This window comes from Hoplias malabaricus, chromosome Y (genome assembly GCF_029633855.1).
Source record: "Hoplias malabaricus isolate fHopMal1 chromosome Y, fHopMal1.hap1, whole genome shotgun sequence".
In the NCBI taxonomy this organism is placed as follows: domain Eukaryota; kingdom Metazoa; phylum Chordata; class Actinopteri; order Characiformes; family Erythrinidae; genus Hoplias; species Hoplias malabaricus.
In genome coordinates, this window is record NC_089820.1 from 8,463,208 (window position 1) to 8,477,396 (window position 14,189).

General features: G+C 38.9%; 1 protein-coding gene across 1 annotated transcript; it reads left to right on the forward strand.

Moving 5' to 3' along the window:
* Positions 1-7,566: 7,566 nt before the first annotated feature.
* ier3 (immediate early response 3) lies at positions 7,567-8,907 on the forward strand. The gene has a single exon (XM_066658172.1). It carries the CDS (start codon positions 7,623-7,625, stop codon positions 8,223-8,225), a length of 603 nt encoding a protein of 200 aa, XP_066514269.1. The 5' UTR covers positions 7,567-7,622; the 3' UTR covers positions 8,226-8,907.
* Positions 8,908-14,189: the final 5,282 nt, after the last annotated feature.

Genomic DNA, 14,189 nt, shown 5'->3' on the forward strand with positions numbered 1-14,189 from the left:
TGTGCTGTTTGGTGTAAGTGGGCATCTGTCCCACCCAGAGAAAGGGGATTGCTATGGCAATACTGGGAATAGACCTACACATTTTAGACATATGGTTATTACAGACTTCTAATGTGAGTTTATGTGGAAATGATCCATGAGATAAGCTTCTATAGCTGACGCACTCTGACACACTGCCTGAAATCAGCCTTACATCATAATCAAAACAATCAAACACACACATATGCTGGGTGGGGAACACCTGTGTGACTTATGGCACCTCAGTCAACTTCAGAAAACCTCCTGGTAGTTAATGACAGATGGGAGAACAGGTGTCTGTCTGAGTGTCTCTCTATCTCTCTCTCTCTCTCTCTCTCTCTCTCTCTCTCTCTCTCTCACACACACACACACACACACACACCCTCTCTCGTCTGTTTGTTGTCATTGTGGGAACAAGGACATGCTTTAACATCATCATCATGTTTATTACATTCATTCTGGATGTTTGTTTGCCATCTCTCATAGCAACCTTATAGTAACCCCCAACCCCAGGACCATAGTTGTGAAATGATTGTTATTACACAATAATATTCTGGATCCATGCGTATTGGTATGCAGGTAACATGGTAGCTATAGGGGAGTATGTAGGTGGGAAGACATTGTAATGTGCCAGAACTAGAACAATATCATTATTCTGTGTATTATAAGAACCGGCTCAAATACATGTTGGCAGGCTAGCTGGAATGCTGATATAAATGTATCCTCTTCTGTCACCATCTCTAGAGTCGAAACTGGAAACAACTTATAATAATGAAATGTTTGAAACATTTTTAGGTGGCAGTGCCTAGTTGAGTGCTCTGGGACCCCTGGGTAATGGATGGCTGTGGCATTACTGCGGACAGAACTCATGATCTAGTCAAATTTCTAGTAAATGGAGTAATTACAGCAAAGTAATACACACATTTTTTGTTTCTTTGCAGTGAATTACTTTGCCAAACATTAAGAAAAATCTAAACAATACCTGGGGCGACACGGTGGTGCAGCAGGTAGTGTCACAGTCACACAGCTCCAGGAACTTGTAGGTTGTGGGTTCAAGTCCTGCTCTGGGTGACTATCTGTGAGGAGTTTGGTGGGTTCTCTTCGTGTCTAAGTGGGTTTCCTCCCACGGTCCAAAAACACACGTTGGTAGGTGGATTGGCGACCTGCCTTGCGTCCATTGATTCTGGGTAGGGTCCGGACCCACCACGACCCTGAACTGGACAAGCGGTTAGAGACAATGAATGAGTGAAAACAATGTCTGGATTTTAACACTGCTGATGTGGAAGGCTTAAGGAGAATATTATTGTTGAGTCTTAAAAAGTGTGTCAGCGAAACTTAAATTTTGCTAAACAGCTTACGTTAACACGATGATTAACACCTCTGATGAGTATTTTTATAGTTTACTCATGTGTTAGCAACAGGTGGCTGCCTTCAGTTTTGAAAAGCTATGAAGGTGATGCCGTGTGTCTGGTTTGCAGGTGTCACTCAACCGTAGACACAGATGCAGCATAAAGGAGTCGCCAAAACCAGTAGCTGTCAAATGACAATCCACATGCCCCAATATTATTTTCACCACAGGAATAAAGTAAATATGTGAGAATCTGGGGGTCAATGAGAACCAGTCTGATGACAGCCGCCCTACACAATGCAGAACTGAAGCGAGAATGACTCTACCTTAAGAACCAGTAATAAACACTGTGGTCAACGTGCACAAAATCTAAGCTCCTGGACAGCTACAAAGCTCCATTCAGCATCTTTGTAATACTATTAGATATCTGTAAACACCAAACTGATATTTTGAAAATCCTCTAGGATATCTTTAAAGCTTAAATTGATATCTTTAAAACCCCAGTGCCTATCCTAAAAATTCCTCTGGATTCTCATAAATCCTTTATATATCTTAAAATCCAATGCATTTTAATAAACCTCATTTAACATACTTAATGCTATATGGATTCTTCAAAACCTTGCAGAAAATCTGAGTGGATATATTTAAAATGTTTAGGACATAAATACATAAATACATGCGTTCGATGTCGTTTCTGGAAGATTCTGCTATTGTTAATATTCTATTTTTAGCACTGTGGAGACATCTGGCTTTGTGGCTCACCAAGGAGATGATAATCAGGCATTAGTGTTTTATGTGGGTGTGTTTGTACACGTGTGTGTTTACGTGTAGGAGGACATACTAATGCTCTAACCTTAACAAACACATTAAACAAAGGAAATATGAGTCTTGAGGCTCTTCAGAATGGACAATAACAAACGTATTAGCATTTATCTACCGTGACGTTGGAGCTGTCACTCATCATCCTCTCGTTACACCCATCCTAACAATTTTATCACTTTGCAAAAGGTCAGGCTTTGTTGTACTTACAAAAGACATTTTAGATAATCCACCTTTATTAACACCGCTGGACTTTAAATAGAAAGCCCTATAGAGCTCTTGCAGGGTACAGCGGCATGTCAGTTGTCTGTACAGTGCGACACACTAAGCACTTTCCACATTCATCAACTTTACTCCAGTTTAAAATATTCTAAACTTTAGATTTAAAGACGTAAAAGAATAAGCTGTATATTTACAGTAACTTACTGTCTGCAGAATGTATTTATAGTTCCAGCACTCATTTAATGTTTGCTTACAATAGAGACAGCATGTATGGTACTACAGACTACAGCCCAGTAGTCACGGTGGGTCCAGAGCCTACCTGGAATCATTGGATACAAGGCAGGAATAAACCCTGGAGGGGGCGCCACTCCTTCACAGAGTAACAAACACACTCAAACATACGGACACTTTTGAATCGCCAATCCACCTACCAACGTGGGACTGTGGGAGGAAACAGGAGCACCCGGAGGAAACCCACACGGACATGGGGAGAACACACCAAACTGCTCACTGTCACCCAGAGCAGAAATCAAACCCACAACCTCCTGGAGCTGTGTGACTGCGACACTACCTGCTGCACCACCGTGCTCCTCAGACTACAGCCCGTCAATCACAAATTTAGGCTCAACAGCTTATAATCTGAATAATTTTAGATGTCAAGTTATTTTCTAGTGTATCTTCTTTTCTGTCTCTTTATTTAGTCCTCTTGACAGATCCATGTCATTTCAGAACCATATACCATATAGAAAACCAGACCATATATTTGGCCTAAATGTGGCCCAATGTTGCATATCTGCAGTTGTTTTATGGCCCACATTTGCCCTGGAGTGATTGTGTTGTCTCAGGGTGAGCCGGGCTACCTCAACTCAGCCAAAACTCCATGATTGTTGAAAGATGTTGAAATTTGGCCCACGCCTGGCCCACAGAACACGTGCCATAACCAAAGTCAAGCCTGGCCTGAGATTTCAGTTTATCTTTACTTTCCCAAAAATGGCTCCCTGTGCTGAGAGAAAATACAATATATTGTAACTAAGAGTGATTTTTTTTCCACATTGCCCTCTTTCTGCAGACTGAGGTACTGCACATTGATTACGTTATTTCTCTGTCATGATCATTTGCACGTACTCTCTCTGATGGCATCATGCCAGAGCATAAGACAAAGAGATGCTTCTGTCTTCCAACAATGACCCACATCTCTCTAACTATGCTGTACTCACTCTTCTAACTCTTCTGCCTGTCAAACTGTATCTGTTTGCTGCCACAACCACATTAGCTGAGTCAATGCCATGAGAAGCAGAGGTGGGCAACTCAAAGAACCATTCGTTTTATTTCCAAAAAAGAGCAAATAATATTAATGAATATGAGTATTTATTGTATTTGCATTCAAACTATAATTAATTACTTTGTTTCCCTAAATGTGGTGGCCATGTTCAAGCTCAAAGATAGGTCTAGATTTCTGGACCAGTGCCAGAGGCCTTGAAACGTTGGGGGCCAGTTTAACTGTATCAAGCATCGCTTGCATTCTTCAAAGTCTGTACATCTGCTCCATTACAGCAATGGATTATTGCTTGAGGGTATGAACACAATGAGAAGACTGCCATAGACTGACGAATGACAATGTGCATGAGTCTGGCTCGGCATGTGCCGCCTAAATATTTTCGTCATGGAAGATCTATAGGCTGCATTCCCACAACATTCCTGCAGTCAGTCATTCACATTGCATGGTTTCCTGTTTATTTTTCATGTTTTCTTACTGAAAGAATACAATAAAGGTATAAATATGTGAACATCCTCATAGAGTCAATTAGTTCCACTCATGTAAGGCCAGTATGTGCCGTGAGACCTGTGTGAAACCTGTAACTCTGTGAAACCTGTAACTCTGAAACTGAAATCCACAATAAGGGTATAACATATTTGAAAGCACTGGTAGAAATCATAGAAACAGTTTGTAACATTAGGCTCAGAAAAAAAAAAAAAAGAAGATCCCACACGATTACAGCGACAGTTGCTGAGGTAATCCTGAGCCACTCAGCACACAGTACACACCTAGCAGTGTGTCAGCTACAAACCACTTTAAACACTTTATGAGTTAATCTTAAAAAGGTGACACACACCTTAAAAATCTGAACCATTGCCAAACTAAATATGCCAGGCCTCTGTGGCATGAAGTTTCGTTAGGCATCAGTGGCATTCCGTCCTCTGTAATCATCAGGAAGGGCATGGGATGGCACAAGAACTGTGAGAGATATTTTAAGTAAAATATTTAAGCTATATTAGGAATTTGAGATCACCAAGCCACTTTATACAACTTCACAAAACTTCATAAAGCCAATAATAATATATTACCTGATATGCATAATTCACAATTTATTCTTAAATCCAAAGTCTGTAAGTTCACATAGCAAAACAAGGCATTTATTATTGTCCTCCAATTGTGTTGAGCTTCAATGATGTTGAGAGGGCAGCAGTTTGAAAAAAGAAAACACAGTTTTGTAGTATTATGTGATTAGGTGAGAAGTAAATAACAGTGTTGAAATTGGGGAAATAATTGTTAGAATTGTATAAACATAAATAATAATAATATTAAGTTTAAAAAAAAAAACAGCACACAAATCATGTTTCTGCAACTTAAAATTTACACCTGCCAGGTACCAGACTTTGAGACAGGCTCTGCATCGTAAGCCACACCCTAGTCCTAGATGAAAACATTTTGTACAGTATAAATCTCTACTAAAAATATACACACAAGACACATCTTTTTCCCTACGTTATATAAATCAATGCTGTCCTGGAATAAGACAACCTGCACTGCCAACAATATGTCTCAATAAATTTGTGTTTATTAAACTTTTCATAATAAGAATAGAACAAAAAACTGTATCTTTTATTCTGTCAACTTATAATTAAAATTCATTCAAACTCAAGTACATGAACACCTTTAGAAAAGATGAGCAAACACTTCATCATCCTTTATCACTCAGTCTTACCTCCTTATAAGGACCTCACCTGAGGCAGAGTCTAGTCAGTCATGCCCCAGGACAAGAATTAACCATGAAGAAGACAATCACATTGTAACCAGATAGTAACAATGTTTCTCTGACAATGTTTTGCACCAGACGTTCCAGGAAAAGTATTGTTGAAAAAGTGTTTTAGATGGTTTCTAGTGCACGTTCTGTAGTGCACGTTCACATAGACGCTGTTCAGTCAGAACTACAGGCCAAAGAAAATATAAATAAGCACAAGCAGTGGATACAGTGCACTGCAGTAGAGTTCTAAACTCATTTGCACACACTGTTTCCGAAAAGATGAGTTTTTGTTGTGAAAGACAGAAAGAATCTGTGATTTGTTAATTTTCTAAAACTTTAATATAACTGGAAGAAGCACAATAAAAAGATCTCACATTTTTCCTGGATTTCCCTGATATAAACACATTTATAAACTGATGGCTCTGCAAAACATTAAAACAAACAATATGTTTGCATAGGAAAAATAGCAATTAAATGACTATATACTCTCTGAAAAAAAGGTACTGTAGTGGTACATAATTGGTCACTAAATGTACACATAGTGTATTTGCACCTTTAAAGGTACAACAGTGGTTTTAGAGTCCTATTGTGTTCCCTAAAGGTGAAAAATGAAAAACATAATTGAAGTCCTGGAGATGAAATGGAGCGTATCAAATCAACACAATGTTAAAATCTACAATTGTAATAGAATATGTTACACTTATGTTCCCTAATTAAATGTAAAAAGTGTGTACACTTGAGGGTACCACCGCAGTGAAAGTTTTTCTGACATTTTAGAATAATTAATTATCCCTGTATCAAAACATTCCACAATAAGTAGGAAGATATACAAGATATAAAATCAAGTATCAACCACTATTCTGTGTCAAACATGAGTGAATTGCCAAACAGCTCAAAAAGAACATATCTCAGCACAGTATTGCAATAACGTTTTATTGCACATAACACTATGAAAAATTCAAGGGAACCTGGAGAAACCCCAGTCCACTGTTTTCATGTGACACTGTCCACTGCCGGGGCTTTACAATGAAATATGCTGTCATCAAGTTGACCTCTGTCTTTGGGAAGTCCATAGTTAATTCAGCAAACCAATGGTTTCATTCTATGTATGCTACAACAGTGTGGCATTTTAGACAAAGAGTGTGTATTCTTGAGCTGCCTGCAGTCCAGATCTGTCTCCTATGCAGCAGCATGAAGATGAGAAGAAGACAACAAGAACCTCAGACTGCTGAGCCTTTTCAAGTAGCCCTTTAAAGTCCCAGGCTTATTGCATCCTTGGGCCTAATTACGTAGTGCCTACAGAGAAAGCAATGTAAAAAAAGCTTTGAAGCAGTCAAGAATGGAGGTCTTGACTCATCATTGTTTCCTGGCCTTTTACGGTTTACTGTAGCATGACATGAGGTCATTCTGTCAGTCTGAGTGGACACAGGAACTAATGTGGCTCTGATTCATATACAGTACAGAAATAAAGAGTAAATGCCAACAGCATTGGGCCTCTCTCCTTTTTGGGTCACTGAGCCTTTTCTTTCAGCCCAGTTACATTTCAGATTGCTACAGTGATCTAATTATTAAAAAGTAAGATTGACATATAGTAGCTGTCTAAAAAATAAATAAATGAATAAATAAATAAATACTTCTTTAATTGGCATTTGTTGCTAATAATGACAATTATATTTTTCCTAATTCTTTGTTGGACATAAAATAACATTAATAATGTATGTACTATGCATATTTTTACTTTATAAATGTATTATTATTAAAGATATATTAATATCATTAGTAGTTAATAAACAAAATAATAAAACTATTTAATAATAAAATAGAGTTATTTTCACTTTATAAGTGAATATATTGTAAGATAAATAAGTATTGATCATGCTGCAAAGTCAAATTTACTTTGTTCCATGTTTTTCTCATTATTATTATTGTTATTGGTATTGTTAATAAGTTTAGAATCTGACTTTATTCTTAGCGGCTTCGACATTAAATCATCAGATCTGTTTAGTGTACAATTCTGGGAGTTTTAGGTGTTGAGTAACTAGTGGGCGTGTCTTTTAGACAGTGGGCGTGTCACTGTAAAACTGACTGTATATAAACCCACAATTTCACCACTGTAGGACATTCTGAACTCGGGTCCAACTTTAAGAAAGGAAGAGGAAACAAGACAGAGTCTAAATCAGCCAGTCAGCATGTGCAGATCAGACATCTACAGCGTATCTCTGCCCACGCGCAGAAACACGGAACCCGAGGTCTTCACGTTCGACCTGATTCCCGCCGTGCCTGCGCCACATATAATGCAGTGCACGCGACCTCGCCGTCGACGCCCGGCGCGCGTGCTGTACCCCAGCAGCAGCCGACGGTACTTGCCGCGCGCCGAGCGCAGCCCCGCCAAGAGGTGGCTTCTCGCGCTCTGCGTCGTGGTGCTGCTGCAAATCTACTCCGAGGACGACGTCAGCGCAGAGGCTGTCGGTGACGTTAGCACCGCTGACGAAGGCGCATTCGACGTGGGCTACAACGTGCTGCCCTTCGCTTCGGCCGAGGAGCAAGCGCGGCGCTTGACAGACCGGCACGAGCAGCAAGACGAAGAGAAGAGCAGCATGCGCCCCAGTGTCTGGAGCTCGTGGTGGCTGAACAAGACATGCCCAACCAGAGCCAGGCTGACGAAGACGAGCTCAAGCCAGAGCGCGAGTTTGCTAGAGGTGCGAGCCATCCGCGAGCAGAGCGCGCCGAACGGAGGGTATGTGGTGGCTCTGCTGTACCCGGTCTACCACAAACTGGGCAGCGAGCAGTGAGCGGGGATGGAGACCTGGAAAGGGAAAGAACTCCCGCACTTATGCACCCAAGCGTGAAAACAAGAGAAAGACAGAGAAACTGTGGGACACTGAACGAGAGAAATGTGGGGGAAACTCCTGCTTCTCTGCGGAAAAGCGAAAGAGAAAAACGGAGAGAAAACGAGTGATTTCTCTGCACTGACATGACGGTTAGGGGAACTGGTGCCCGCCTGACAGAGAGAGAATGAAAACACACGAGAGTCAGAGAAAAGAGAAAAAAGCAACGTTTCTCTGACCTGTGTTTTGATGTGAAACGATGACGAGATGGCGCCCAAATCTGACAGGAACTTTCTGATGAAGTTAGCTTCGCTAGCTTCAGTCTTCTTACATTTCTGAAGGACTTAAAAACTTGAAACAAACTCTGGGATGAGCCTTGGATGGGTCTTGTAGTTAACTTGAAGTTAAATGTTGTGTTGTTATTGTTTTTATTTTTTTAAATTCACTACACTAATCCTGTCACAATTTGAAACAACAAAATCCTGCTGGATGGCAGCCATCTTGAGGAACCTGATTCACTGAACACTACTTGAACTTTATACACTTTACACTAATTTTGCTCTTTAAGTTGAGCCAAGAAGTGTAGTTGTACATTGTGTATTTTAGCTATTTATTTAATGCTATTTATTTAATATGTTAATGTGAATGTGTCTTATTTATTTGAAATAAATATTTGAAATAAATCTGCTCCTTTTTGCGCTTTTCTTCAGCTTGATTGTCAGTAATGACAAGCACAAACATGAGAATAACTTGCCATGTTATATCCTGGTGTTGATTTATTCTTTACAAACTATTTATATGATAGCTAGAAGGTTTATTCACCTCAAAGGATTCTTGGAAGAGAAGTTTTAAGTTTTTTGATCAAATACTATATTATCAACTAGAATATGTTATGGATATAAATTATCCATATTAATAATATTAAGTATAACTCACTACATTTATATACAACTATTGATTTTCTTTCAAATATTGGTTTAATATTTTTAAATATGAAATTAAAGTGATCATGCATGACTGACAAATATTTAGAATTCTTATTTAACCATCCCAAAACTTTGTTTCACCATAATCATTCCAAAAGCACTCAAAAGATATCTTGAAAAACATTTACATATAAAAAGATTAAACTATAAAAGCAGCCGAAGCATCCCTCATTGCTGCTTATCGACTATGAATGTGGATCGCAGTTATGGTGGTGTATATAACTAAAGTTTGCTCTATGGAGTGGATTACTGGGCTCATGTGGAACTAAAACACTGTGTATAGTTCCGTTGGCTAGACACTAACTGATGGTTCATGTTTTGTTTTTTAGAAACACTTCAACGCAGCCAATTATGGAGCTGGTATTCAGACACATAACTGTATGTAAAGGTCTGTGATCCTGTACAGACACCTGACCAAAACAGGTCTGAGAGCTCAGCTCTTAAACACTTCTGGATATCAATCTCTTCATGTTTACACTGAAAAATTTAGAGCTTCTTCCACTTAGGATGTCTGGACACGTTCAGCAGAGATTACTTTGGATGATGAAATCTACCATAAGCAATTTAGCTTCCTATGTGAACTCTATTCTAGCTCTGAGCTGTGCGGCAAGTGCATACAATTCTATGTTATGAGTATATAACTACCAAACATTGTCACTAAATGATATTAAAATGTCCTATCAAATTGTACAATGTATAAAGGGATGTACTTAGTCTCAGTTTAAAAATGTCAAAATCATGGTATGTTATAAGTATGTTTTTTGAATAAAACAATATAAAATGGTCTCATATTTGGTCATTTCCAAACGGAAAAAATGAGGCCATGCATCTGCGTGAATGTTTATATAGAGATAGTGGCAGTTGAAATGTTTTATACGTTTTTATGGGATTTAAGGATTTTAATTGTGCTGCATTCTAGAGCACAATAAAAATCCAATTTCATGGCATTTCTATTGGTGTACCAGAAATCTGGGCTTGATATGCTATATGTTGATAGTGTATTATGACTTCATTTTTGGTACAAAACAAAGCAATATATAAATAAACACATGGCAGAACTTACCGAAATCTTACACAATCAAATCTAGTCAATTAAAAATAAATAAATAAATAAGTGGGCGGCACGTTGGCGCAGCAGGTAGTGTCGCAGTCACACAGCTCCAGGGGCCTGGAGGTTGTGGGTTCGATTCCTGCTCCGGGTGACTGTCTGTGAGGAGTTGGTGTGTTCTCCCTGTGTCCACGTGGGTTTCCGCCGGGTGCTCCGGTTTCCTCCCACAGTCCAAAAACAGACGTTGGTAGGTGGATTGGCGACTCAAAAGTGTCCATAGGTGTGAGTGAATGTGTGTGTGTCTGTGTTGCCCTGTGAAGGACTGAAGGACCTCATGATGAAAAAAGTAATGTATAATGTTATTATATCTGACAGCATGTTAATATATTCACTGCCTGATTGTAATCTTATAGGTATCTCTTCCCCTACAATTCACAGTCTACCCTGTCACTGGGACATTTGTTTATCAGTGTATCATGTTTGTATTGTCCTTCCTTTCATGCTGTTTACATTAAAAATCAATGAATATGGATTTCAAAGATAATGTTTTAAAATGAAGAGTACTGCTGCAGTAACAGAATTCCCTCTTCTTAGAACATTTCTGCAAAGAAATACATTTTTCATGGCATTCAACCTCATAAACCTTACTGAGTTTAGGTATTGATGTTAGAGGATTAGCTTTAGCTTTGGCTCTCCAATTTGTGTGTGTGTATACAGCTCCACAATGGAAAATATACAGCTGTATAAAGTCCACAATGGATGCAGTTTAAGGTAGCCTAGATTAAGTCATCCATTTTAGGTGGTATTCAAAAATTGTAGTAGTCTATTGCCTAAGTTTGTAGATCTTACATTTGATGTGGCATTCACTGATTAAAGCAGTGTGAAACTACTGTGTGTGTGAGTGTGTGTGTGTGTATGTGTGTGTATGCGTATGTGTTTGTATGTGGGTATTGCCTAAGTACTTCCTCCAGGATGTTTCCTTCTCTGTGTAATTACCATGAGTGTGAACTTTTTTTCATGTGTTTGTGTGTGTGTGCGCCTACTGAATGTTTTGTAAGTGTGTCTGGTCGGAAGTTGTGATCCATGTCCTGCGCAAAAAAATCACACTTAAACTGGAATCTCCCAGACCACACTATCACTCACTCACTCACGCTAATACATACACACACACGCACACACACTTTCTATTCCATTCTACTGTGCATGGAAAAAGCCCTCTGTCTCTCTCTCTCTCTCTCTCTCTCTCTCTCTCTCTCTCTTTCTCTCTCATTCCTGAGTAATGACTAATCAACTCCAGTGTGCTCCTGATTTGACTGGATAAGCTCAACACAGCTTGAGAAAGGAGAGTGGGAGGAGGGAGGGAGAGGGTAGTCCTTTAAGGAAATTGTACCAGAGAGAAGGCTGGAATGAGAGAGAGAGGGTTTGATATTTACACCCCGTTTATTTCATGTAATATCATGTTAGAGCACTTCCTTCATTTAACAAATCAAAGCAAAAAAAAAAGGAAAAGAATAAAAACAAAGGAAAACACAAGACAAAAGATATGAGCTTACAAACACACACACATACACACACATACAAACTTTTTAACATGCCTCTGTCATCAACAGATACAAAGAGTGAGTGTGTGTGTGTGTGTGTGTGTGAGAGAGCGAGAGAGAGAGAGAAAGAGAGAGAGAGAGAAAGAATGTGTATAGTCAAGGTGTGTTAGGCTTGCTGTGGCATGATCATAAAGGCATGCTGCACAGAGGACACACACCAGTTTGTTTTTATATTTTGTTAGTTTGTAGTCTCTATGATAACTGTACGCAACAGAACTACACTATAACTGGGTAATAAGATTAATATTAAATCAATACCCAAACTATTGATCAAGAGTAATTCTTATATTAATAGTAATTCATATATTAATAATAATAATAATAATAAAGATTATTATACAATAAAATTTCAGAAGAAGGTGATTCCTGATGAATTCCTCTGCAAGACCCTGTTTCAGTCCAAAATCTTACGGTATTCAGAGCTGGGCCATCAAAACAGCTCCTGGATGAACAGCGTCGATAAACCAGTATCGTAGTGAAGTAAAATGCTGTTTTTGCCTCCAGGTACATATCCACTTCACGTTATAGAAAATAAAAAATACGAGCGTGAAATATTCAGAAAAGCTTCAACTCTGAGACTTTAACTGAGTCTTTAAAGGGGTTTATATAGGTAGTAGTGAAGGCTGGGGATTCACAGAGTTATATGACTGCAACCAACTCATACCGGTTTAACTTTGCTGCTAGCAAGGACAATGTTGTTTTAAAGTTAAGTCTGATGACCAAAGGTTTTGTTTGTTTACTCAATAACAGCACAGAACAGTGGCATTTCTGCACTGTACACATTGACTGGGAGTTTATTGAAATTATTATTTTTTTATTTACTATTTCCTGTTCAGCTGATTTTTATTTATTTTAAAATTTAAACTTTAAACTTGTTAATTTTCATAAGCTAAAATAAAGAGAATGGAACTTATACAGTCTTTACCTTGTTCTGATATTGCCTGTGATGTAGTGTAATATACTCCATGGTAAGGTACTGTGTTGTAAAGTAATGGATTGTACTGTAGTGTAATATAGTGCACTGTACTGAAGATTAATGCACTGTACTGTAATGTAATGTAATGATAGTGTCGCAAGCTGAAAGTAAGCTGTAATGCCATTGCACAGTTTTCCCTGAGAGTGAGATGATGATTTATTTCTAGAAATACGTGTTTGAAGGAACACATACTTTCTTTAATTCCTGAGAAAGTCTAGAAAGAGTTTTAAGAACTCAGTCATCGTCTGTGTTCTTGTGCAGGTTAGGGGGTTGTTTCAAAGCTCTTTCATCTAATGCCATTCTTTTTGTCTATTCTAAACCACAGATATTGCAATCCCCTCCCCCTCTCCCAACCCACAGACACACCCTGAGTTTCGGGTGTGTGTCGCAAGCTACTGAACCCATTTTATCTCTTAACACAGGTGTGGGATTGTATGAATGAATAGGCCATTCCCAGGGTGCCTTCATAAAGTATACTTTCACACACATACACAGGTACACATGAACAGTACCATCTCAGGTGTGGAAAGTTACCCAGAGGTGTGGACAAGAGACAGTGGCCAAGGCCCAATAATCTTAGGACCCAATGTTAGAATAGTCTTAGAATTATTTTTGTCTGTTTTTTGAACGTTCTGACTTCCAGATTGAGCTTAATTTTAAAGTTTTGAAAAGAGGTTATTCATTCATGGAATATCAGAATTTGACTTTTAAAATGTATTACATTCATGAAGTGTGCATAACATCAGTGACTCCCCCTAGCTGTTATGTCACGTGCATAACCAATGTCCCACAGGAGTGTGTGTGTGTGTGTGTGTGTGTGTGTGTGCGTGTGTGCGTGCGTTTTGTTAATTTCAATCCCTGGTTATTGAGATGTCTGTTGTATTGTTGGGATTGTTGGAAGAAGCTGTTGCAAAGTCTGGATGCCTGTATACTTGATATTGATACCTTTTCCCAGACTGAAGGATTGTGAAGAATGAGTGAGATCATCCACAATGCTGGTTACTTTGCAGATGTCGTGTGTTGTGTAAAAGTCATTGATGGAGGGGAGAGAGACGCTAATGATGTTCTCAGCTTTCCAATCTTTCCTCTGCAGGGACTTGTGAGTTTGATGCAGTACCTTTCCCAAACCAGGCAGTGACGCAGCTGCTCAGGATGCTCTCATTGGTCCCTCTGTAGAAGGTAATAAGGATGGGAAGTGGGAAATTTTTTTCCACAGAACAGCTCATTTCCACAGAAGTATTACAGTCACTATTTCAATGCAATCCACATACACACTAATCAGTTCAGGAATGCATTGTTAGATGATTAGTACAGTAT